The following is a 24208-nucleotide window of genomic DNA, read 5'->3' as shown; positions in this document are numbered from 1 at the left end:
AGGTGCAGTGAGTAGGTCGGCATTTGAGGAGCAAAGTGTGCGGGCCCAGTTGAAGTTACGAGAGCAGTGAGGTGAGGTAGGAGGGGGCAAGGTGATTGATTGCTTTAAAGCCGATGTTGAGGAGTTTTTGATGGCGAGTTGGATGGGCAACCATTGGAGGTTCTTGAGTGGGAAAACATAGACTAAATCCCTCCTCTCTAAATCCACCCCTTCTGCCTGTGCATGTGACCCCATCCCTTCATACCTTTTAAAACACTCGTCCCCTCCCTTCTTCTTTCCTTGACTACTACCTTCAACTCTACACTTTGTAATGGCTTCTTTCAAACATGCTTATGTATCCCCTATCTTAAGAAAAGAAAAACCTTTCCTTGACGCCATGGCTCCCTCCAGTTATTACCCCATCTCCCTTCTACCATTTCTCTCCAACCTTCTTGAGAGAGTTATTGACACCCAATGTTTCCACTTCCTCGCCTCCAATTCACTCCTAGATCCTCTCCAATCTGAATTCCACTCCCTTCACTCTACAGAAACAACCCTCTCGAGGTAACCAGCAACCTTCTTCTCGCCAAATCTGACGTCCTGTACTCTACCCTAATCGCCCTAGATCCAATGGCTGCCCATTCACCTTCGCATCAAGCAGCAACTCCCTACCATCAGCTGTAAAGCACTCAATCAAATTTTCCCATCCTACCTCACCTAACTAATCTCCTACCACAGCTCAGCCCGTACATTCCACTCCTCTAGCGCTAGTTTACTCTCTGTGCTCCGATCTCATCTGTCTCTCCACTGACCACTTTTTTATGTCCTCACTCTGGCCTGGACCTCACTCCCCCTCCATAAACGCCAGACCCCGCCCCCACTCTCTCCACCTTCAAAGCATTGTTAGGGTCACATCTCCTGCAAGAGGCCTTCCTCAATTTAAACCCTTTTTTTCCCTGGCCCCCTCTCGTTTCTGAGTCATCTACAAAGGAGCATGGCTTAGAGCTCGGGCCTGAAAGTCAGACGCCTTTGAGTTCTAATTCCTGCTCCGTCACTTGTCTGTTGTGTGACCTTGGGCATGCCACTTACCTTTTCTGAGCCTCAGTTACCTCATTTGGAAAATGGGGATAAGAGTGTGAGTCCCATGTGGGACAGGGACTCTGTCCAACCTGATTACCTTGTTTCTATCCCAGTGCTTAGAAACGTTTTTGGAACATAGTAAGTGCTTAGCAAATACCGTAATTATTATTACCATCTGTAAAATAGGGATTGAGACTGTGAGCCCCACGTGGGACAGGGACTCTGTCCAACCCGATTTGTTTGTATCCACTCCAGCCCTTAGTACAATGTCAAGCACATAGCAAACGCTTAACAAATACCACAGTTATTATCATCATTATTATTACTACTTCAGGGAGCAGTCACTGGCAGGCCATAAGTAGACACGCAGCTTGGTTTAGGGGGCCTACTAAACGCCTCCTCCCTTTTCCCCACCTTTGGGTGGGGGAAGTTCCCGGCCCCTGTCACTTTCATTCATTGATTGATTGAGGATCTGCTGATCCGGTATGGGCAGGGGTCAGGGTGTTTGGACTGCCTGGAGCGGGGGTGACCTCTTGACTTGGGGGAGTGCTTAGTATAGTGTTTTGCGTCCCATAAGCTCTCAATAAATAATTTTAAATGAATGGGAATCCAAGCCTCAGGGCTGGACAAAGAAGAGCTGGGGATGCGTCCAGAAGAAAGCAGGCAGCTTCTTGAAGGGTCCCGGGGGACAGGAACAGGACCGATGAGTTGAGGGAGTTGGCACTGCCTGGGGTCCCTTCTCCCGTCCGGTGAGCCCCTTGCCCCTTTGTAGGGGGCAGCTTGTGCCAACTTCCATGAGACCCCCCCCCCCCATTGTGCGGATCCGGGATAAAAGGAAGCGGGTCTGGGCTGACCTTCGACGCCGCAGCAGCGATGAAGTGTCTGGTTCTGCTGTGCGTCCAGCTGGTCGCTTCTCGGGCCAAGATCTTCCAAATATGCGAGCTGTTCAGGGTGCTGAAAGCCAACGGCTTGGGCGGTTACCTAAGAATCACTCCGTCCAACTGTGAGTACGCTTCTCCCCTTTCATTCAATCGTATTTATTCGGCGCTTACTGTGTGCAAAGCACTGCACTAAACGCCCTCAGGCTCCTCCTGCCGCCTCTATTTCTTCCTCATCCCCCTCTCTCTCCTGTCTTCTTTCTTTCTCCTTTCCCTCCATCCTTCAACCACTCACTCATTCACTGTATTTAGTGAGCGCATTCTGTGTGCAGACCACTGTACTAAACACTCGGCAGAGTACAATACAACAATAAGCAGACAGATTCCCTGTCCACAATGAGCTTACAGTCTCCTTCTCTATTCCTCCTGACTCCACTCTCGGAGGCTGGAATCCCCCTCGCCCTGACCCCGTTCTCCAACATTATCGTATAGGGGTCTGTACTGCATGCTTTGCTAGTCGTTATAATACTTGCCTCCTGCTCTCCCCTCCGGGATGCTGGTGGGGTCAGTCCCCCTGCCGGACCCTCATTCTGCAGTGTATTATACTCGGCCAAGGGTTTAGTACAGTGTTCTGCATACAGTAAGCCCTCGTAGAAAGCAGCATGGCAGAGTGGCTAGGGCATGGGCCAGAGAATGGGCTCTGCCATATGTCTACTGTGTGACCTTGGACAAGTCCCTTAACTTCTCTGAGCCTCGGTTACGTCATCTGTAATAAATGGAGATTAAGAGTGCGAGCCCAGTGTGGGAACGGGACTGTCTCCAACCTAACTCATATCTACCCCAGCTGTTAGAACAGTGCTTGGCACATAGTAAGCGTGTAACAAGTACCATTATTATTATTAGAAGACAGTAGAGTTGGTAGACATGATCCCTGCCCACAGAGTGTTTACATTCTACAGGGTCAGGCAGACTTTAAAATACATTACAGATCGAGCAAAACAGTAGTGGTTGAGGATATGGACATAAAGGAGATAGAGGTGTCAGTTGGGTGAGCCCTTTCAGGATTCTGCCCCTGCCAGGCTGAAACTCCCCATCCCTGCAATGGGTTTGACTCTTTAATAAACATAACTTGGGGAAAATGTAGCTTTAATTGGGCCTTCCTCTCTTCTGTTCCCCTCCCTCACTGCTCCTCTCCTCCTCAACGCTTCGTCCGGAGGTCCAAGGCCCTGTGATTCCGGGACATAGTCACAAGGCTCACAAGTCTGGCTGGCACCACCACCCTTCTTTCTCCGAGTCCAAGTCGGCTTCCTGCTTTGAATGTATTTGAAGTCGTTGTTATAATGACCTTTTCTCTTCCCAAACTCCTCCTAAGTTTCACAGCAGCAGTGAAGTAACTTCAGGTAGAATCGCGGTGGGGCAGGAGTGGGGACTGTGCTGGTGGACTGGAAAGTTGGAGTGCTTACTCAGGGAAAGCATGTTGCAGAAGTTGGCTCTGAGCGGGATTTAAAGAAGGGGAGAGAAGGGACTTGCTGGCAGCTACAGCTGTAGCTAATCTGATCCCTTGGTATCTACCCCAGTGTGAGGCACATAGTAGGTGCTTAATAAATATCATCTAAAGTGTGAGCTCATTGTGGACAGCGAATCTATTAACTCTGTTGTATTGTACTTTCCCAGTGCTTAGTATAGTGCTCTGCACACAGTAAGTCGTCAAAAAATACCATCGATTAATTGACAAGTTGCCACCCAGCCCCCAAGTCCCGGCCATGTGTTGGCTCCACCCACATTTCCAAGATTGAATAGAATAAGGTTCCGAGTGGGTCACAGTCACGTCCTGGGGAAGGGAAGCTGCAAGAAAGACCACCTGGGCTGGCCACTCAGGGCCTCCCCCTTATCAAAAGAAGCAGCGTGGCTTAGTGGAAAGAGCACAGGCTTGGGAGGCAGAGGTCGTGACTTAGCTCCGTGACTTTGGCCAAGTCACTTCACTTCTCTATGCCTCAGTTACTTCATCTCTAAAATGGGGATTAATAATAATAATGGCATTTATTAAGGGCTTTCTATATGCAAAGCACTGTTCTAAGTGCTGGGGAGGTTACAAGGTGATCAGGTTGTTCCACGTGGGGCTCACAGTCTTAATCCCCATTTTACAGATGAGGTAACTGAGGCACAGAGAAGTTAAATGACTTGCCCAAAGTCACACAGCTGACAATTGGCAGAGCCGGAATTTGAACCCATGACCTCTAACTCCAAAGCCCGTGCTCTTTCCACTGAGCCACGCTGGTTCTCTAAGATTGTGGAGCCCCACGTGGGGCAACCTGATTACCTTGTATCTACTCCAGAGCTTAGAACACTGCTGGGCAAATAGTAAGGGCTTAACAAATACCATCATTATTATTATTATTATTATTAACGATGTGTCCGTCAATCCTTGGACCGTAATGACTCTGGGGCCACCAGGGGTCGCTACTGGTCCAAGCGAATCCGTCCCAACGCTAGGCATCAGAGTGGCGACAGCCACTAGGGGTCGCTCTAACCCCAAGCGAATCCAACCATCCGCTCGGCAGCAAAGTGGCAATCGCCACTAGGGGTCGCTACTGCTTCAAGAGAGGGATAGACTGTCGTAAATTCATTCATTCATTCATTCAATCGTATTTATTGAGCGCCTACTGTGTGCGGAGCACTGTACTAATCGCTTGGGAGGTACGAGTTGGCAATATAGAATCAGCGATCATTCACTCATTCAGTGGTATTTATTCATTCATTCATTCAATCGTATTTATTGAGAGCTTACTGTGTGCAGAGCACTGTACTAAACGCTTGGGAAGTACAAATCGGCAACATATAGAGACGGTCCCTACTCAAAAGCGGGCTCACAGTCCAGAAGAGGGAGGCAGACAACAAATAAAACAAGTAGACTGTCGAGCACTTATTGCGTGGCTCAGTGGAAAGGAGCGCGGGCTTTGGAGTCAGAGGTCATGGGTTCGAATCCCGACTCCGCCACGTGTCTGCTGTGTGACCTTGGGCAAGTCACTTAACTTCTCTGAGCCTCAGTTCCCTCATCTGTAAAATGGGGATCAAGACTGTGAGCCCCACGTAGGACAACCTGATCATCTTGTGATCACCTTGTACCCTCCCCAACGCTTAGAACAGTGCTTTGCACATAGTAAGTACTTAACAACTGCCATTATTATTATTATTATTGAGTGAAGAGCACTGTACTAAGCGCTTGGGAGAGTATACTATAACAGTCAACAGACACATTCCCTGCCCACAACAAGCTTACAGTTTATAGAGAGAGACAAACTGATAGAAATAAATAAATTACAGATATGTACATAAGTGCTGTGGGGCTGGGAGGATTCAGTCATATTTATTGAGAGTTTATCGTGTGCAAACCACTGTATTAAGCACTTGGGAGAGTACAATAGAACAATAAACCGACACATTCGCTGACCACAAAAAACTTCCAGTATAGAAACAAGCTTACGGTGTAAAGATGAGCTTACAGCTACACTGACCAGCCACATGCATTCCTACGGTTAATAACAATCGTGGCATTTGCCAAACACTGTAACAAGTACTGGAGTAGATATAAGATAATTAGATTAGCCTCAGTCCACGTCCCATGTGGGGCTCACAGTCTAAGGAGGAGGGAGAACAGGTATTTCATCCCCATTTTAGAGATGAGGAAACTGAGGCCCAGAGGAGTTAAGTGATTTGGGGGGGAGGTGGGTCCAGTGGGACCTGCTCAAAGAAAGCAGCAGGAGCCTTCTGCCCAGGTGGAAGAAATGGGAAGGGCAGAGACTGGCTGGCAGTAGTCCCTGAGGCTGTGGAGGGCTGGGGAATAGGCAGGATCCCTGGCATGGGCAGCACTGGCACTTGAAGTGAAGCCCCAACATAAGGGCAGAAGGAACTGAGGAGCCAAACCAGGTGGAAGAGGCAAGGTCTGAGCAGGAGCCTGGTGGCCAGTGAGATGACCAAGGTCTGAGTAAGAGCCTGGGTGGCCAGTGGGAGGACCTAGGTCTGGGCAAGAACCAGAATCTGTTCTCCATCCTATCAATCAATCAATGGTGTTTGTTGATCACTTACAGTGTGCAGAGCACCAAACTAAGCACTTGGGAGCATACAATAAAATGGAGTTGGTAGATGAGTTCCCTGCCCATAAAAACCTTACAGTCTCCTACTAAAACCATGAGCCTCTTACGATCTATTTACCTTGAAGTAAGCTTGTTGTAGGCAGGGAATGATGATGATGATGATGATGGCATTTGTTAAGCGCTTACTACGTGCAAAGCACTGTTCTAAGCGCTGGGGGGATACAAGATGATCAGGTTGTCCCACGCCGGGGTTCACAGTCTTAATCCCCATTTTACAGATGAGGGAACTGAGGCTGAGAGAAGTGAAGCGACTTGCCCAAGGTCACACAGCAGACATGTGGCGGAGCCAGGATGCGAACACATGACCACTGACTCCAAAGCCCAGGCTCTTTCCACTGAGCCACGCTGCTTCTCAATGTGAAGCATTGTGTCTACCCTTCAGTGTGAAGGGAATGTGTCTACCAACTCTGTTGTGTCTACCAACTGCCAAGTGATTAGTACAGTGCTCTTCATACAGTAAGTGCTCAATAAGCATGATTGATTGATCTAATTCTGCTTAGTACAGTGCTTGGTAGAGTGCTTGGAACAGAGCTTCACAAATACCATTGTTAATAATAATAATAATAATAATAACATCTGCAGAGAATCTGGACAGTCAGGAGGGTCCATCAGGGGCTGGGTAGTCAGTTAATCATATTTATTGGGTGCTTAGTGTGTGCAGAGCACTATACTAAGCATTTGGGAGAGTACAATAGAACAATATAACAGACACATTCCCTGCCAACAATGAGCTGACAGTCTAGAAGGGGAGACAGACATTCAAAAAAAGAAAAAAATTTCAGATATGTAAATCAGTGCTGTGGGGCTGAGATGGGGAATGAATAAAGGGAGAAGGAGAAAGGCCAGGGCTAGAGATGTAGATTTATAAATCATTTGCATAGAGGTGGTAGTAGAAGCCATGCAAGAAAATGAGGTATCTAAGGGAGTGGATGTAGATGGAGAATAGAAGGGGAACAGGAGCTGAACTTTGAGAGACCCCCATAGAGTTAGGAGGTGGGAGGCAGAGGAGAACCCGTGAAAGAGGCAGAATGAATGGTCAGAGAAATATGAGGAGAATCAAGAAAAGACAGCATCAGTGAAGTCGAGGTTGGATAATGTTTCCAGGAGAAAAAGGTGGTTGACAGAGTCGAAGGCAGCTAAGAGGTTGAGGAGGATTAGGATGGGGTAGAGGCCATTGGATTTGACAAAAAGGAGATCATTGGTGACTTGAGAGGGTGGTTTCTGTGGAGTAAAGAGGATGGAAGCCAGATTGGAGGGGTTCAAGGAGAGAATTGGAGGAGAGGAGTTTGAGATAGCAAGTGTAGACAACTTGCTCAAAGAGTTTGGAGAGATATGTTGGGAGAGAGATGGGGTGAAAACTGGAGGGAGCCATGGGGTCAAGGGAGGGTTTTTTTAGGGTGGGGAGACATAGGCATGTTTGAAAGCAGTGGGGAAGAAGTCACTGGAGAGCAAAGTTGAAGATGGCCTTTAGAGAGGGAAGAAGGGAAGGGACAAGTGTTTTGATAAGGTGCGAAGGGATGGTGTCAGATGTGCAGGTGAAGGGGGTGCATTTGAGAGAAGGCAGGAGATCTCTTGAGATACAGCAGGGAAAGATGGGAGAGATGAAGAAGGGGCAGGAAGGGGAGGCATTGGGGAGAGGCAGAGGCCTGGCACATAGTAAGTGCTTAACAAATACCGTAATACATACACATAATAATAATAATAATTATGGTATTTGTTTAGCAGTTACCACGTGTCAGACACTGTACTAAGCACTGGAGCATGTTCTAGGAGCTGAAGAGGCAGGGGGAGTAGGACCGACGGGCTGAGATGGAGAAGGGGGGCTGGACTCGAGAGGGCATCAGATGGGAGGTCAGATGGGGGTTTGGGGGATGGCCTGGGTGGAGTGCCACCAAGCCAGAGGACAGTCAGGGGTCAGAAAAGGAATTTGGCAAGGGCAGGGGAGGGGAGGAAAGGGAGTTCACTGGCAGGAGCCCCTTGAGATCTAATTTCCACCAGTGAATTCTCTCCCAGCTCTTAGTAATGATAATAATCATAACTGTGGTATTTGTTAAGTGCTTACTATGTGCCAGGCACTGTACTAAACTCTGGGGTGAATGCAAGCAAATCAGGTTGGAACACAGTACCTGTCCCACATGGGGCCCACAGTCTTCATCCCCATTTTCCAAATGAGGTAAATGAAGTGCGGTGACTCGCCCAAGTCACACAGCAGACATGTGGCAGAGCCGGGATTAGAATACTATTACTACTACTACTACTACTACTACTACTACTACTACTACTACTACTACTACTAGGGGAGACCATGGAAAATAGACAAAGGTGGTGGTAGTAGTAGTACTGTAGTTGGACTGTATCCTACCCGATTTACTTGTATCTGACTCCCAGGCCCTGGGTCTTCCCTCTAGACCAAGCTGCTTCCAGGGAACAGCTGTTGTTTTGGAGGGCCAGAATTATCCGGAGGTCTTCTAGAATAGGGCAGCGCTTAGTACAGTGCCTGGTACACATAGTAAACGCTCAACTAATAACATTATTGTTACTAATTCTTATTAGTATTAGTATTTATTAAGCACTGACTGTGTACCCAGCACTGTTCTGTCTGTTGAGAGAATATATAGATGGAAATTAGACAGGATCTCTGCCCCTCAGCAGGCTCACAATCTAAGACGGGGGTGGGAAGGGGCCAAAAGGAGAGGGGGAGGGGATTCGGGCCCTAGAAGAACCCCTGGATGAAGGAGGAAGGAGAAGAAAAGTGAGGAGGGGGGCACTAGACAAGGAAAGGGATAGTGCGGATGGAGGGCGATGGGGCTGGAAGCACATCCAATCTCTAAATGGGCATCTGGCATGTCTGCCACCTGTCACGTGTTTTCCCCACTTCGAATCTTGCTTATGCCAGATGGCCTGAAAAGTGGTGATTATGCAAATATGTCTTCCCTCTGCCATCACGCCCTGCCATTACCTTCTAAATTGATTAGTTCCTTCTGGACTCTCCCAGCTGAGTCAGGCTGGAGGAGTCTGGGCCGGTCAGTCAGTCAGTCAACAATATTTATTGAGCCCCTACTGAAATAATAATAATAACTGTGGTGTTTGTTAAGCTCTTACTATGTGCCAGGCACAGTACTAAACGTTGGGGAGGATACAAACGAATCGGGTTGAACACAGTCGCAGTCCCACGTGAGGCTCACCATCTCAATCCTCACTTTAAAGACGAGGTAACTGAGGCCCAGAGAAGTGAAGTCACTTGCCGAAGGTCACACAGCAGACAAGCAGTGTGGCTTAGTAGAAAGAGCACGATGTTGGGAGTCGGAGGTCATGGGTTCTAATCCTGGCTCCACCACTTATAAGATGTGTGACTTTGGTCAAGTCAGTTAACTTATCTGTGCCTCAGTTACTTCATTTGTTAAGTAGGAATTAAAACTGTGAGACACACGAGAGACAACCTGATTATCTTCTATATACCCCAGTGCTTAGAACAATGTTTGACACATAGTAAGCACTTAACAAATATGATAATAATAATTATTATTATTATTATTATGTGGTGGAGCTGGGATTAGAACCCAGGCCCTCTGTCTCTCAGGCCCAGGCTCTTCCTTCTAGACCAAGCTGCTTCCAGAGAACAGCTGTTGTTTGGGAGGGCCAGAATTATCCAGAGGTCTTCTAGAATAGGGCAGCAAAACCTAAGATGAGTTTGGATTCAGCTTGAGTTTGGATTCTTTCGAATCATAAAGCGAGCCGCATTTCCAGTGCTTCCTATTGGCAAAAATGAATACTCCAGGAATGACATGGCCTACTGGAAAGAGCACAAGTCTGGGAGTCAGGGGACCTGGGTTCTAATCCTGCCTCCACCACTTGCCTGCTATGTAACCTTGGGCCAGTCACTTCACTTTCCTTCATGGGCAAAATGGGGATTCAATACTTGATCTCCCTCCTATTTAGACTGTGAGTCCTATGTGAGGCCTGATTATCTTGTTTTTACCCCAAAACTTTACTACAGTGCTCGACACATAGTAAGCACTTAACAAGTGCCTCAATAATTATGAATTCAAGTAGTGTGGGCTAGTGGAAAGAGCACAGGCTTGAGTGGCAGAGGACCTGGGTTCTAATCTCAGATCTGCTACTTACCTTTTTTTCTTTTAATGGTATTTGTTAAGCACTTTCTGTATGCCAGTCACTGGTCCTAAGCGCTGGGGTAGATACAAGCTAATCAGGTCCCGCATGAAGCTCACCATCTTAATCTTCATTTTATAGATGAGGTCACTGAGGCACAAAGAACTAATTTACCCAAGGTCACACAGCAGACAAGTGACAGAGCTGGGATTAGAACCCAGGTCCTTCTGACTCGCGGGCCTATGCTCTATCCACTAGAACACCCTGCCTCCCTGCTGTTCGACCTTTGGAAAATCATTTAGCTTCTCTGTGACTCAGTTTCCTCTTCTGCAAAATGGGGATTCAATACCTCTTCTCTCTCCTACTTAGACTGTGAGCGCTTTTTAATACCCAGGGCTTAGTATGATGTTTGGCACATAGTAAGTGCCTAACAAATACCTTTATTATTATTATTGTTGTTGTTTGTGTGCTATTAAAATGAGGCATACCTAGAGAAGGAAGTAGATGTATGGATTCTGAGCAGGGTTTTTTAGTGGGTGGGTGTGGTTTGGCAACAATCTCTTGTAGACGGAGAAGATGCCACTGATTGGAACATGGAGAACTTAATTAAAATGGGACCTTTCTCATTCTCTGTCGTCTATTTTAATGTCTGTTTCCCTCTGTAGACTGTGAGCTCCTTGTGGGCAGGGATCATGTCTACAAACTTTACTGCATTGTCCTCTTCCAAACATTTAGTACAGTGCTCTGCACATAGTAAGTGTTCAAAAAAACCACTGATTGAAGTCACCAAAGACCTCTTTCTTGCCCAATCCAACAGCCTCTAACTCCATCCTATCGATCAATCTATCAGTTGTATTTATTGATAGATAATCTCCAGTGGCTACCAATCAATCTGCGCATCAGGCAGAAACTCCTCACCCTGGGCTTCAAGGCTCTCCATCACCTCGCCCCATCCTACCTCACCTCCCTTCTCTCCTTCTACAGCCCACCCCGCACCCTCCGCTCCTCCGCCGCTAATCTCCTCACCGTACCTCGCTCTCGCCTGTCCCGCCATCGACCCCCGGCCCACGTCATCCCCCGGGCCTGGAATGCCCTCCCTCTGCCCATCCGCCAAGCTAGCTCTCTTCCTCCCTTCAAGGCCCTGCTGAGAGCTCACCTCCTCCAAGAGGCCTTCCCAGACTGAGCCCCTTCCTTCCTTTCCCCCTCGTCCCCCTCTCCATCCCCCCGTCTTACCTCCTTCCCTTCCCCACAGCACCTGTATATATGTATATATGTTTGTACATATTTATTACTCTATTTATTTATTTATTTATTTTACTTGTACATATCTATTCTATTTATTTTATTTTGTTAGTATGTTTGGTTTTGTCTCCCCCTTTTAGACTGTGAGCCCACTGTTGGGTAGGGACTGTCTCTATACGTTGCCAATTTGTGCTTTCCAAGCGCTTAGTACAGTGCTCTGCACATGGTAAGCGCTCAATAAATATAATTGATTGATTGATTGAGCACTTACTGTGTGCACAGCATTGTACTTAGGGCTTGGGAGAGTTGGTAGATATGTTCCCCTCCACAAGGAGCTCACACTCTCATGGGTAATCAGTGACAAGTCCTGAAGCCCTAAGAAATTCCACCATGACTTTCCTCCACTCCCTCTAGATGGCTTCCCCTTGCAAGCATGAGCATTTTACTTCAACTCCTTAATCCTATGCCCATAAGATATTTACTACAATAAATCACATCCTATTCCTCCTTTTCCTTTCAGCTGCCTTTGACACTGTGGACCACTCCCTTCACCTGCAAACACTGTCCAACTTTGGCTTTACCCACACAGGTTCTTCCCCTGTCCCTCTGGCCACTCATTCTCAGTCTCTTTCATGGGCTCTTCCTCTAATTCCCATCCCTTAATTGTGGGTGTTCTGGGTCCCTTTCTATTCTCCATCTACACCCACTCTCTCAGAAAATGCATTCAATTCCATGATTTCACCACCATCTCTATGAGGATGATTCCCAAATCTCCCTCTCCAGCCCTGACCTCCCTCCTTCTATACAGTCTCCACCCTTTCCTCTCTAATAAAACTGCTACCACCCTGATCCAAGAACTTATCCTATCCTGCCTTGACTATTGCATCAATCGCCTCATAAAGCTAACGTCCCCAAAATGCACATTGTTGAGCAAAAATGAATGTCCTGAGATTGGGTGTGATGTTAAAATGAGACGTAATTGAAGAAGGAAGTAAATGTATGGAATGTCATGGGGTTTTTTTGTGGTTTGGCAACGACTCTTTGGCAAGAGGAAGAAATCACCACTATTTGAATACAGAGAGCTTAATTAAACTATGACCTTTCTAGTTCTCTGTAATGTGTTTTCATGTCTGTTTCCCCCTGTAGACTGTAATCTTCCTCATGAGCAGGAATCACATCTAAATGACTCTATTATATCCAAGCACTTAGTACAGTGCTCTGCACATAGTAAGCGCTCAATAAATACGATTGATTGATTGTCTCCTCCCAAAGACTGAGACTGTAAGCTCATTATGGTCAAGGAATATGTCTGTTTATTGTTATGTTGTACTCTCTCAAGTGCTTAGTACAGTGCTCTGCACACAGTAAGTGCTCAATAGACGTAATAGTCAATCAATCAGTCGTATTTATTGTCAGTAGATATGTTCCCTTCCCACAATTTGCTTACAGTCTAGATGGGGAGATGGACATTAATTTAAGTAAATTATGAATATGAACATAAATGCTATGGGGCTGAGGGAGGGTGTCAGCAGGGAATGGGTCTATCAACTCAGTTCTATTGTAGTCTCCCAAGCGCTCAGTACAGTGCTTCACACACAGTAAGTGCTCAATAAATATGATCAATTGATTTGAATAAAGGATGCAAAGCCAAGTAATAATACTTAAGTGCTTATTGTGTGCAAAGCACTGTGCTAAGTGCTGAGAAAGATTACACAGGAGGGAATTAAAACGTAGTCCCTTTCCCTCAGGGGTCTCTCAATCAAAAAGCAGAAGTGGGAAAAGGCCCTTCAGTCAGGCACAAATGGAATGATGAAACATTCAAACACAGCACACTCTATTACACAAAATGAAAACAAAGTCAGCAGAGTGCTATGGCTAGAGGAGCAAATAACTCCATCGATTGATGGGTCAATTGTTTGAAAAGGCCTAAATTGACCCTACCCCACGGGTCTCTGGCAACTGAATTCTGCCAGCTCCCCCAGGGGCCGGGAGGAAATCATATTTTGGGGTCCCTGGGGCTGCCCCAGTGGGTCTGTAACACCCCCACCAGCCAACCAGCGGGTTCAGATCTCTGGGGGAAGGGTGGTCTGGGGTCATCAGCAGCTTGGCTTAGTGGATCGAGCCCAGGCCTGGGAGTAATCCAGGAGGCTCCTTTCTGGGAAGCCAGGAAGGAGCTGGGTTGTAATCCCAGCTCTACCACTTGTCTGCTTGGTGACCTTGGGCAAATCACTTCACTTGTCTGTGCCTCAGTGACCTCATCTGTAAAATGGAGATTGGGACTGTGAGCTTCATATGGGACAGGGACTGTGTCCAACCCGATTTGCTCGTATCCACCCTAGCGGTTCAGATGGTGCCTGGCCCATAGTAAGTCCTGAGAAGCATCAGGGCATAGTGGATAGAGCACGATTCTGGGAGTCAGTCAGAAGGACCTGGGTTCTAATCCCGGCTTCACCACATGTTTGCTGTATTACTCCATCCTAACCCTCCCCGACCTCTCAGCTGTCTTCGACACTGTGGACCACCCCCTCCTCCTGGAAGCGTTACCCAACCTTGGCTTCACTGCCTCTGTCCTCTCCTGGTTCTCCTCTTATCGCTCTGGCTGTTCATTCTCAGTCTCCTTCATGGACTCCTCCTCTGTCTCCCACCCCTTAACTGTGGGGGTCCTCCAAGGTTCAGTTCTGGGTCCCCTTCTATTCTCCATCTACATCCACTCCCTTGGAGAACTCAATAGCTCCCATGGCTTCAACTACCACCTCTATGAAGATGATATCCAAATCTACATCTCCAGCCCTGATCTCTCTCCCTCTCTCCTGTCTCACATTTCCTCTTGCCTTCAAGACATCTCTACTTGGATGTCCTCCCATCATCTCAAGCTTAACGCGTCTAAAGCAGAACTCCTTATCTTTCAACACTAACCCTGTCCTCCCCATGACTTTCCAATTGCTATGGATGGCACCACCATCACTCCTGTCTCACAACTCCATAACCTGGGCCTTAGCCTTGACTCCTCGCTGACAGTCAACCCACATATTCAATCCATAACTCAATCCTGTCGTTCCCACCTTCACAACATCGTTAAAATCTTATTTTATTTTCATCATTATTATTATTATTAAAATCTGCCCTTTCCTCTCCATCCAAACTGTTACCATGTTAATGCAATTTCTCACCCCATCCCGCCTGGATTATTGCATCACGTTCTTTGCTGACCTCCCAATTTCCTGTCTCTCTCCACTCCAGTTCATACTTCACTCTGCTACCCGGATAATTTTTCTACGCAAACGTTCAGGACATGTCACCCCACTCCTCAAAAAACTCAAATGCATCATCAAACAAACACCTGCATCAAACAAAAATGCCTCACCATTGGCTTTAAAGCACACCATTACCTTGCCCCTTTCTACCTCACCCTGCTTCTCTCCTAATGCAACCCAGGCCACACACTTTGCTCCTCTAGTGCTAACCTTCTCACTGTTCCTCGATCTCATCTTTCTCACTGCCGACCCTTGGCCAGTGTTCTAGGCCAGAGGCCTCCTCAAATTGGTTAGACAATTACTCTCCCCTGCTTCAAAAGGTTTATTGAAGGGGCATCTCCTCCAAGAGGTCTTCCCAGACTAGTCCCCCACTTTCTACTTCTCCTACTCCCTTCTGCATCCCCCTGGCTTGTTCTCTTTGTTCTTACCTCCTCCCAGCTTACAACACTTATGTGCATATCTGTCATTTATTTATTTGCATTGATATCTGTCTCCACCCTCTAAACTGTAAACTCACTGTGGGCAGGGAATGTGTCTCAGTTCCCTCATCTGTAAAATGAGGATTGAGACTGTGAGCCTTGTGAGGGACAGGGACTGTGTCCGACATGATTACTTAATATCTACCCCAGCGCTTAGTACAGTGGCTGATACATAGTAAGTGCTTAACAAATGTCACAGTTCTTATTGTTATTATTCCGACACCCAAACCCACGTTCTATTCCCACCCTTTAAGAACCTGCCACCAGTTAAGGAACCATAATTGCCCCCGCCGCAAGATGTGCCCCCCAAGAGACACCCGCCAGTCACACCATCGGAAAACCGCACAGCCCTGCTTCGGGACAGGCCGGGGAATGCCATTTTTAGGGACAAGTGTTCCTTTATTGTAAAAACCTGTCCTCGGCGAAAGGCTTAATAAGATGCACTTTGGTTTTAATAATAATGATGGCATTTATTAAGCGCTCACTGTGTGCAAAGCACTGCTCTAAGCGCTTTTAATGAAGGCTCCGGGGAACAGATGACAGTCAACATTGCCGCGTGTCAGGAGAGAATACAATAGGAAAATGAGGGGGGCGAGTGAAGGGGGTGGGAGAGGGGGAGGGTTTAATACCGTAATTGTTATAATTAAAAAGCCTCCAAAAGGGGCTCGGCCACAGCGACTCCCAGTGGCCAGTTTGAGTAATGCGAGAACACTCTAGCGGAGGCGCGCCCCCGCACACCCACGTGCGCGCGCACATGCACGTGCATACACACGCGCACGCGCATGCTCCTTCGCCTGCAGTTATTGCCTTTGCGATATTGCAGCTTCTACCCTCCTTCGTTAACGACCCCTCCTCTCTTTGCACAAGACCCTTCGCCTCTGGAGCCCCCTAACTTCCCCCTCCTCCCTCACACAACAGAGAGGCAAAGTCAGCGGGTTTGACTGAAGTGGGGAGAAGCAATCAATGGTATTTATTGAGCGCTTACAGTGTGCAGAGCACTGGACTAAGCGCTTTGGAGAGGAAAGTGCAACAATAAACAGACACATTCAGTAAGTCAGTCGTGTTTATTGAGCTCTTACTGTGTGTTTTGCACTGTAGTATACGCTTTGGAGAGTATACTACAACAATAAGCAGGCACTTTCCCTGCCCACAATGGGCTTAGACTCTAGAGTCTTTCAGTGTGCTGAACACTGTAGTAAGTGTTTGGGAAAGTCGGTAGACACGGTCCTTGCCCTCGAGGTGTTTACCCGATCCCTCTCCGGTCAGTCCCCTTTCCCAGAGGCCACATCAGTGGTGCCAGTCAGCTTCCCCATGGCTAATAATAATTAATAATTATTATAATACTTGTTCAGCACTTACTATGTGCCAAAGTACAATTCTAAGCGCTGGGGTAGGTTCAAGTCCCGGCTCCGCCACATGTCTGCTGTGTGACCTTGGGCAAGTCACTTAACTTCTCTGAGCCTCAGATCCCTCATCTGTAAAATGGGGATTGACTGTGAGCCCCACGAGGGACAACCTGATCACGTTGTATCCCCCCTCAGCGCTCAGAACAGTGCGTTGCACAGAGTAAGCGCTTAGCAAATGCCATTATTATTATACAAGTTAGTTTGGATACAGGCCCTGTCCCACACTGGGCTCACAATCTTAATCCCCATTTTACAGATGAGGTAACTGAGGCCCAGAGAAGTGAAGCAACTTGCCCAAGGTCACGTAGCAGACATGTGGGGGAATCGGAATTAGAACCCAGGTCCTATCTACTTAGCCACGCTGCCCCCGCCCTGGGCCCCATCGGCCCTCAGGTGGGCACAACGGGGCCCTGAGGAGCGGCCCCCATAGGCCCAAGTGCCACCCAGGGATCTGGAGCTGAGGCCCAGCACGAGGGGAAGCTGACAGGAGAGCCACTCCTGGACCCCACAGGTCCTGCCCCCCGATATCAGGCTCCGATCGGGCAAAGTGATGATGCTAACCCAGAGCTCCCAGGGGGATGGGAAGGTGGGCAACCAGGAGATTGGGGGGAGAGGCCACTAGGAGAGGTGATTCTTTCATTCAATCGTATTTATTAAGCACTTACTGTGTGCAAAGCACTGTACTAAGCACTTGGGAGAATACAACACCACAATAGACACATTCCATGCCCACAACGAGCTTATAGTCTACAGTGAGGGAAACAGACACGAATACAAGTAAATAAAATGACAGATATGTACACAAGAATTGTACATATCTTATGTACACGGATATCTACGCTGCTTCTAATGTACACGTAATATGTACATTAGAAGCAGCGTGGCTCAGTGGAAAGAGCACGGGCTTTGGAGTCAGAGGTCATGGTTTCAAAACCCGGCTCCCCACTTGTCAGCTGTGTGACTTTGGGCAAGTCACTTAACTTCTCTGGGCCTCAGTTACCTCATCTGTAAAATGGGGGTTAAGACTGTGAGTCCCCCGTGGGACAACCTGATCACTTTGTAACCTCCCCAGCGCTTAGAACAGTGCTTTGCACATAGTAAGTGCTCAATAAATGCCATTATTATTATTATTACATAAGTGTTGCGGGGCTGGGAGTGGGGAAGAGCAAAGGGAGCAAGGGTGATGTAGAAGGAAGTGGGAGATGAGAAAAGGGAGGGCTTAGTCTGGGAAGACCTCTTGGAGGAAATGTGCCATCTATATGGCTTTGAAGCAGGGAAGAGTAATTGTCCGTCAGATTTGAGGAGGAAGGGTGTTCCAGGCCAGAGGCAGGATGTGGGCCAGGGGTCGACAGTGAGACAGGTGAGCTGAAGGCACAGAGAGAAGGTTAGCACTGAAGGAAAGAAGTGTGCTGGCTGGGTTGGAGAAGGAGATGGGGCCGGGCCAGAGCTGGTGAGCTGCTGAGGCGCAAACCCTAACCTGGCATCTAGTGGGGAGCGTGGGGGAACATGGCATGAGGGACCGTGGCATGGGGAGGAGGGAGGGTCCTAGAGAAGCTGCATAGCCTAGTGGATGGAGCATGGGCCTGAGAGGCATCCATACCGCTACCCCGCTCATTCAAGCTCTCATCCTATCCCGTCTGGACTACTGCATCAGCCTTCTCTCTGATCTCCCATCCTCGTGTCTCTCTCCACTTCAATCCATACTTCATGCTGCTGCCCGGATTATCTTTGTCCAGAAACGCTCTGGACATATTACTCCCCTCCTCAAAAATCTCCAGTGGCTACCAATCAATCTGCGCATCAGACAGAAACTCCTCACCCTGGGCTTCAAGGCTGTCCATCCCCTCGCCCCCTCCTACCTCACCTCCCTTCTCTCCTTCTACAGCCCAGCCCGCACCCTCCGCTCCTCTGCCGCTAATCTCCTCCCCGTACCTCGTTCTCGCCTGTCCCGCCATCGACCCCCGGCTCACGTCATCCCCCAGGCCTGGAATGCCCTACCTCTGCCCATCCGCCAAGCTAGCTCTCTTCCTCCCTTCAAGGCCCTACTGAGAGCTCACCTCCTCCAGGAGGCCTTCCCAGACTGAGCCCCTTCCTTCCTCTCCCACTCGTCCCCCTCTCCATCCCCCCATCTTACCTCCTTCCCTTCTCCACAGCACCTGTATATATGTATATATGTTTGTACATATTTATTACTCTATTTATTTATTTATTTATTTTACTTGTACATATCTATTCTATTTATTTTATTTTGTTAGTATGTTTGATTTTGTTCTCTGTCTCCCCCCTTTTAGACTGTGAGCCCACTGTTGGGTAGGGACTGTCCCTATATGTTGCCAATTTGTGCTTCCCAAGTGCTTAGTACAGTGCTCTGCACATAGTAAGCGCTCAATAAATACGATTGATGATGATGAAGAGGCAGAAGGTCATGGATTCTAATTCAGGATCCTCCACTTGTCTGCTGTGTGACCTCGAACAAGTCACTTCACTTCTCTGTGCCTCAGTTACCTCATCTAGAAAACGGGTATTGATGCTGTGAACCCCACGGGGGACAGGGACTGTGTCCAACCTGATTAAATTGTATCCACCCCAGTGCTTAATGCATAGTAAGTGCTTAATTAGTACAATAATTATTAATATTTTTATCATCTGTAAAATGAGGATTGAGACTGTGAGCCCCATCTGGGACAGCGACTGTGTCCAACCCGATTTGCTTGTATCCACCCCAGCAGTTAGTACAATGCCTGGTGCGTAGTAAATGCTTACCAAAAACCACAGTTATTATTGCTGTTATTGTTACTGCTGGGAGCTGGCAGGCCATGAGCAAGCAGGTATCTCGAGTGAGAGGGTCACAGCCTGCTGCCCACCCCCTCCCTTTTGCCCACCCTTGGGTGGGGGAAGCTCCTGGCTTCCATCACTTTGATTGATTGGTTGATTGATTGAGGAAATGCTGACCCGATATGGGCCGGGGTCAGGATATGGGACTGTCTGGCTGCAGCAGGGGTCACCTCTTGATTGAGGGGAGGCCAAGCTCAGGACCCAGACAACAAAGAAGGGTCTGGAGATGCATCCAGGAGGAAGAAGGCAGCTTCCTGGAGGGCCCTGGGGCAGACGGAAACAGGCTCGATGGGTGAGGCAACGCCCAGGTTCCTGGCATCTGCCCGCCCAGTCCTTCCGCCCCCTGCCCTGGGAGGAGGCTCATGCCAGCCTCCCTGAGATGCCCCATTGTACGGGGCTGGGATAAAAGGAGATGAGTCTGAGCTGAGGCTCCAGCCCCATCCTTCGACACCGCAGCCATGATGAAGCATCTGGTTCTGCTGTGCATCCTGCTGGTCGCCTCTCAGGCCAAGATCTTAAAGAAACAAGAACTGTGCAAGAATCTGGCAGCCCAGGGCATGAATGGCTACCAACACATCACTCTGCCCAATTGTGAGTTCGCCCCCTCTCCTTTCCTGCTTTTCCTCTGTCATTCAATCCTATTTATGGAGTATTTACTGTGTATAAAGCACTGTACTAAGAGCTCTCAGGCTCCTCCTGCTGCCTCTGCTTCTTCCTCACCCTCCTCTCTCTCCTGTCTTTCTTTCCCCACATCCTTCAATCTCTCTCTCTCTATTCCTCCTGACTCTGCCCTTGGAGGCTGGAATCCCCCTCCCCCTGACCCCCTACTCTCCCATTGTCCTTCAGGGGTCTGTACTGCATTCCATGAAAGTGGTTATAATACTCAAGCCACCAACCACAATACAGACGGCAGCACCGACTATGGGATTCTCCAGATCAACAGCCGTTACTGGTGCCAAGATGGCAAAACACCTGGAAGCAAGAATGCTTGCAACATCTCCTGCTCTAGTGAGTAAACCGCCACCCGCTTGCGCTACCCTCTGCCACCTCACCTCTTGCCCTCCCCTCCAGGCTGCTGCCGGATCCTTCTCCTTATCCTCTCCCAAGAACTTAGTACAGTGCTCTTCTCACAGTAAGCACTCAATAAATAGGATTGAATGACTAGGCAACACTGCTAAATGCTTACTGTTCCCTAACCACCATGAGCTTACAGCCTAAAGGGGGAGAAAGACATAAACATCAATAAATAATTAATAATTGTGTTTGTTAAATGTTTGCTATGTGCCAGGCACTGTAGAGAAGCAGCGTGGCTCAGTGGAAGGGGCACGGGCTTTGGAGTCAGAGGGCATGGGTTCAAATCCTGGCTCTGCCACATGTCTGCTGTGTGACCTTGGGCAAGTCACTTAACTCCTTTGAGCCTCAGTTACCTCATCTGTAAAATGGGGATTAAGACGGTGAGCCCCACATGGGACAACCTGATCACTTTGTATTCCCCCCCAGCGCTTAGAACAGTGCTTTGCACATAGTAAGCACTTAACAAATACCAACATTAGTAGTAGTAAGCAACGGGAAGGATATAAGTAAATCAGGTTGGACAGAGCCCCTGTCCCACAATCTTAATCCCCATTTTACAGATGATGGAACTGAGGCACAGAGAAGTGAGGTGACTTGCACAGTCACACAGTAGACAAATGGTAGAGCTGGGATTACAACCTAGGTCCTTCTTACTCCCAGGCCTGGGCTCTATCCACTAGGCCACGCTACTTCTCTACTATATAATTTATAGATCTATGTGCAAGTGCTGTTGGGCTGAGGGAGGGGTGAATGTCAAATGCCCACTATTCACAGATCCAGGTGGGGGGAAGTTTGTTGTGTGCCCTGCTGACCCGGCCCACTTTCTGCACCCCCAAATCTGATCGGAAATGGAGGGAGGAGTTGGGGTGGAGGAGGGATTAGGGATTGAGGCTGGAGAAGCAACGTGGTTTAGTGGATAGAGCCCGGGCCTGGGAGTAAGAAGGATCTGGATTCTAATTCTATCTCCGCTAGATGTCTGCTGTGAGATCTTGGACGAGTCAGTTCACTTCTCTGGGCCTCAGTTACCTCATCTGCAAAATGGGGATGAGTGTGAGCCCTATGTGGGACGGGGACTGTGTCCAACCTGCTTAATTTGTATCTACCTCAGCGCTCAGAACACTGCTTGGCACATAGTACGCTCTTAATAAGCACTATCATTATTATTATTTTTTTTATTCCCCCCACTGCTCACTGCCTGCCCCTCCCCTTTATGCCGGCCCTCTCCTTCCCACTCCCCCGCCAGACTCCGCCCCGAGTGAGGGGCCTTGTCCCTCTCCAGTCCCCCAGAGCTCTTCCCTGAAACCAGCCGGGAGAGCAGGGGCGGAGGGAGGGCGGGGGTCGGCACCTGCCGCTTCCCGCCTACCTCTGCCCTACCCCTCTAGACCGTAAACTATTGGTGGTCACGGAATGCATCTGTACTACTGGCCTCTCCCAAGCGCCGAGTACAATGCTCTGTAATCAATCAATCAATCAATCAATCAATCGTATTTATTGAGCGCTTACTATGTGCAGAGCACTGTACTAAGCGCTTGGGAAGTACAAATTGGCAACACATAGAGACAGTCCCTACCCAACAGTGGGCTCACAGTCTAAAAGGGGGAGACGGAGAACAGAACCAAACATACCAACAAAATAAAATAAATAGGATAGAAATGTACAAGTAAAATAAATAAATAAATAGAGTAATAAATATGTACAACCATATATACATATATACAGGTGCTGTGGGGAAGGGAAGGAGGTAAGATGGGGGGATGGAGAGGGGGACGAGGGGGAGAGGAAGGAAGGGGCTCAGTCTGGGAAGGCCTCCTGGAGGTGAGCTCTCAGCAGGGCCTTGAAGGGAGGAAGAGAGCTAGCTTGGCGGAGGGGCAGAGGGAGGGCATTCCAGGCCCGGGGGATGACGTGGGCCGGGGGTCGACGGCGGGACAGGCGAGAACGAGGTACGGTGAGGAGATTAGCGGTGGAGGAGCGGAGGGTGCGGGCTGGGCAGTAGAAGGAGAGAAGGGAGGTGAGGTAGGAGGGGGAGAGGTGATGGACAGCCTTGAAGCCCAGGGTGAGGAGTTTCTGCCTGATGGGCAGATTGATTGGTAGCCACTGGAGATTTTTGAGGAGGGGAGTAATATGCCCAGAGCGTTTCTGGACAAAGATAATCCGGGCAGCAGCATGAAGTATGGATTGAAGTGGAGAGAGACACGAGGATGGGAGATCAGAGAGAAGGCTGGTGCAGTAGTCCAGACGGGATAGGATGAGAGCTTGAATGAGCAGGGTAGCAGTTTGGATGGAGAGGAGAGTGTACCCACTAAGCGCTCAATAAAGATGATTGACTGCCTCCCCCTGTCCCGCAGAGCTCTTGGACGATGACATCACGGATGACTTGAAGTGCGCCAAGAAGATCGCGGGGGAAGCCAAAGGGTTGACACCCTGGTAAGAGCCCCCGTCTGCCCCCTCCCCGTTTTCCTCCCCCAGGCTCTCCGCCCTCCCTCTTTCTCCCTCAGGTCCCCGGCCCCTCCCCTGCCCCCTCCGCGCCCCTCCGCAGCCCAATTGTGCCCATTTCTGTCCGGACCCGCGGGCCCAGGACTTGTTCCTCTCGGTTGGCCGAACTGGGCCGGGCCCCTCCTCCCTCCCTCCCCCGCACCGATCCGGATCCTCTGCTCCTCCCCTTTTTTAGGGTGGCCTGGAAGAGTAAATGTCGGGGTCACGATCTGTCAAAGTTCAAGTGCTAGACCCCCTCAGCTCTCGGCCCGTCCCGGCGGGACCCGCTGCTCCCGAGCTCAGCAACCCTCAACCGCAGATTCCCGGCCCCCAGCTCCGGCTCCCTGGATCGCTCCTCTCGGCCTCTGTCCCTTTCCGCCTCTGCCCGTTTCTGTCCTCAATAAAGACTTCTGCTTCTGCCTGGACCTCAGGACCGGTCATTGTGTGTGGTGATGGGGGGCGGGCCCCGCCGGGAGAGGCTGTCCCGAGCCTGGACTCCGTGGGGATGAAGGCCGATCGCCCCGGACCAGGCCTGGACCACTCCCGGGCCCCTGTTAGCCGAACCCAATCGGGCCCAGAAGAGGCTCTTAAGAGACCAGAATTCATTCATTCATTCAATCAATCAATCAATCAATCGTATTTATTGAGCGCTTACCGTGTGCAGAGCACTCTACTAAGCGCTTGGGAAGTCCAAGTTGGCAACATATAGAGACAGTCCCTACCCAACAGTGGGCTCACAGTCTAAAAGGCGGAGACAGAGAACAAAACCAAACAGACCAACAAAATAAAATAAATAGAATAGATATGTACAAGTAAAATAAATAAATAAATAGAGTAATAAATATGTACGGACATATATACATATATTTATTCTTACTGTGTGTAGAACACTGTACTAAGCGCTTGGGAGAGGACGATGCAACGATAGACACATTCCCTGCCCACAACGAGCTGACAGTCTAGAGAAGGAGACAGACACTAATAGAAATAAATAAATGACGGATATGGACATAAATGCTGTGGGGCCGGGAGGGGGGATTAGTAAGAGTTTAACAAATACCATCAAGCGCTTAACAAATATCACAATTATTATTATTAAAAAGCCTCCAAGGGGGGCTCGGCCACAGCGACTCCCAGTGGCCAGTCTGAGGAATGCGAGAACCCTCTAGCGCTCCTTGCGCGCGCACGCACACAGGCCCCTCCTTCGCCAGGCGAAACGGTTATTGTCCCTGCCTTATTCGTTCA

The 24208-nt window shown here is 48.9% G+C and overlaps 1 protein-coding gene across 1 annotated transcript; it reads left to right on the top strand.

The window, feature by feature from the left end:
* Positions 1-19878: 19878 nt before the first annotated feature.
* On the top strand, positions 19879-23381 carry LOC119933349 (lysozyme C I). The gene is made up of 4 exons (XM_038752822.1): positions 19879-20008; positions 20264-20425; positions 22837-22915; positions 23160-23381. The coding sequence occupies exons 1-4, from the start codon at positions 19879-19881 to the stop codon at positions 23212-23214; spliced, it is 426 nt and encodes a 141-aa protein (XP_038608750.1). The 3' UTR covers positions 23215-23381.
* The last annotated feature ends 827 nt before the right edge of the window (positions 23382-24208 follow it).

The sequence above is a fragment of the Tachyglossus aculeatus genome, chromosome 10 (genome assembly GCF_015852505.1).
Source record: "Tachyglossus aculeatus isolate mTacAcu1 chromosome 10, mTacAcu1.pri, whole genome shotgun sequence".
Classification (NCBI taxonomy): domain Eukaryota; kingdom Metazoa; phylum Chordata; class Mammalia; order Monotremata; family Tachyglossidae; genus Tachyglossus; species Tachyglossus aculeatus.
This window is presented reverse-complemented; position numbering and strand designations above follow the sequence as displayed.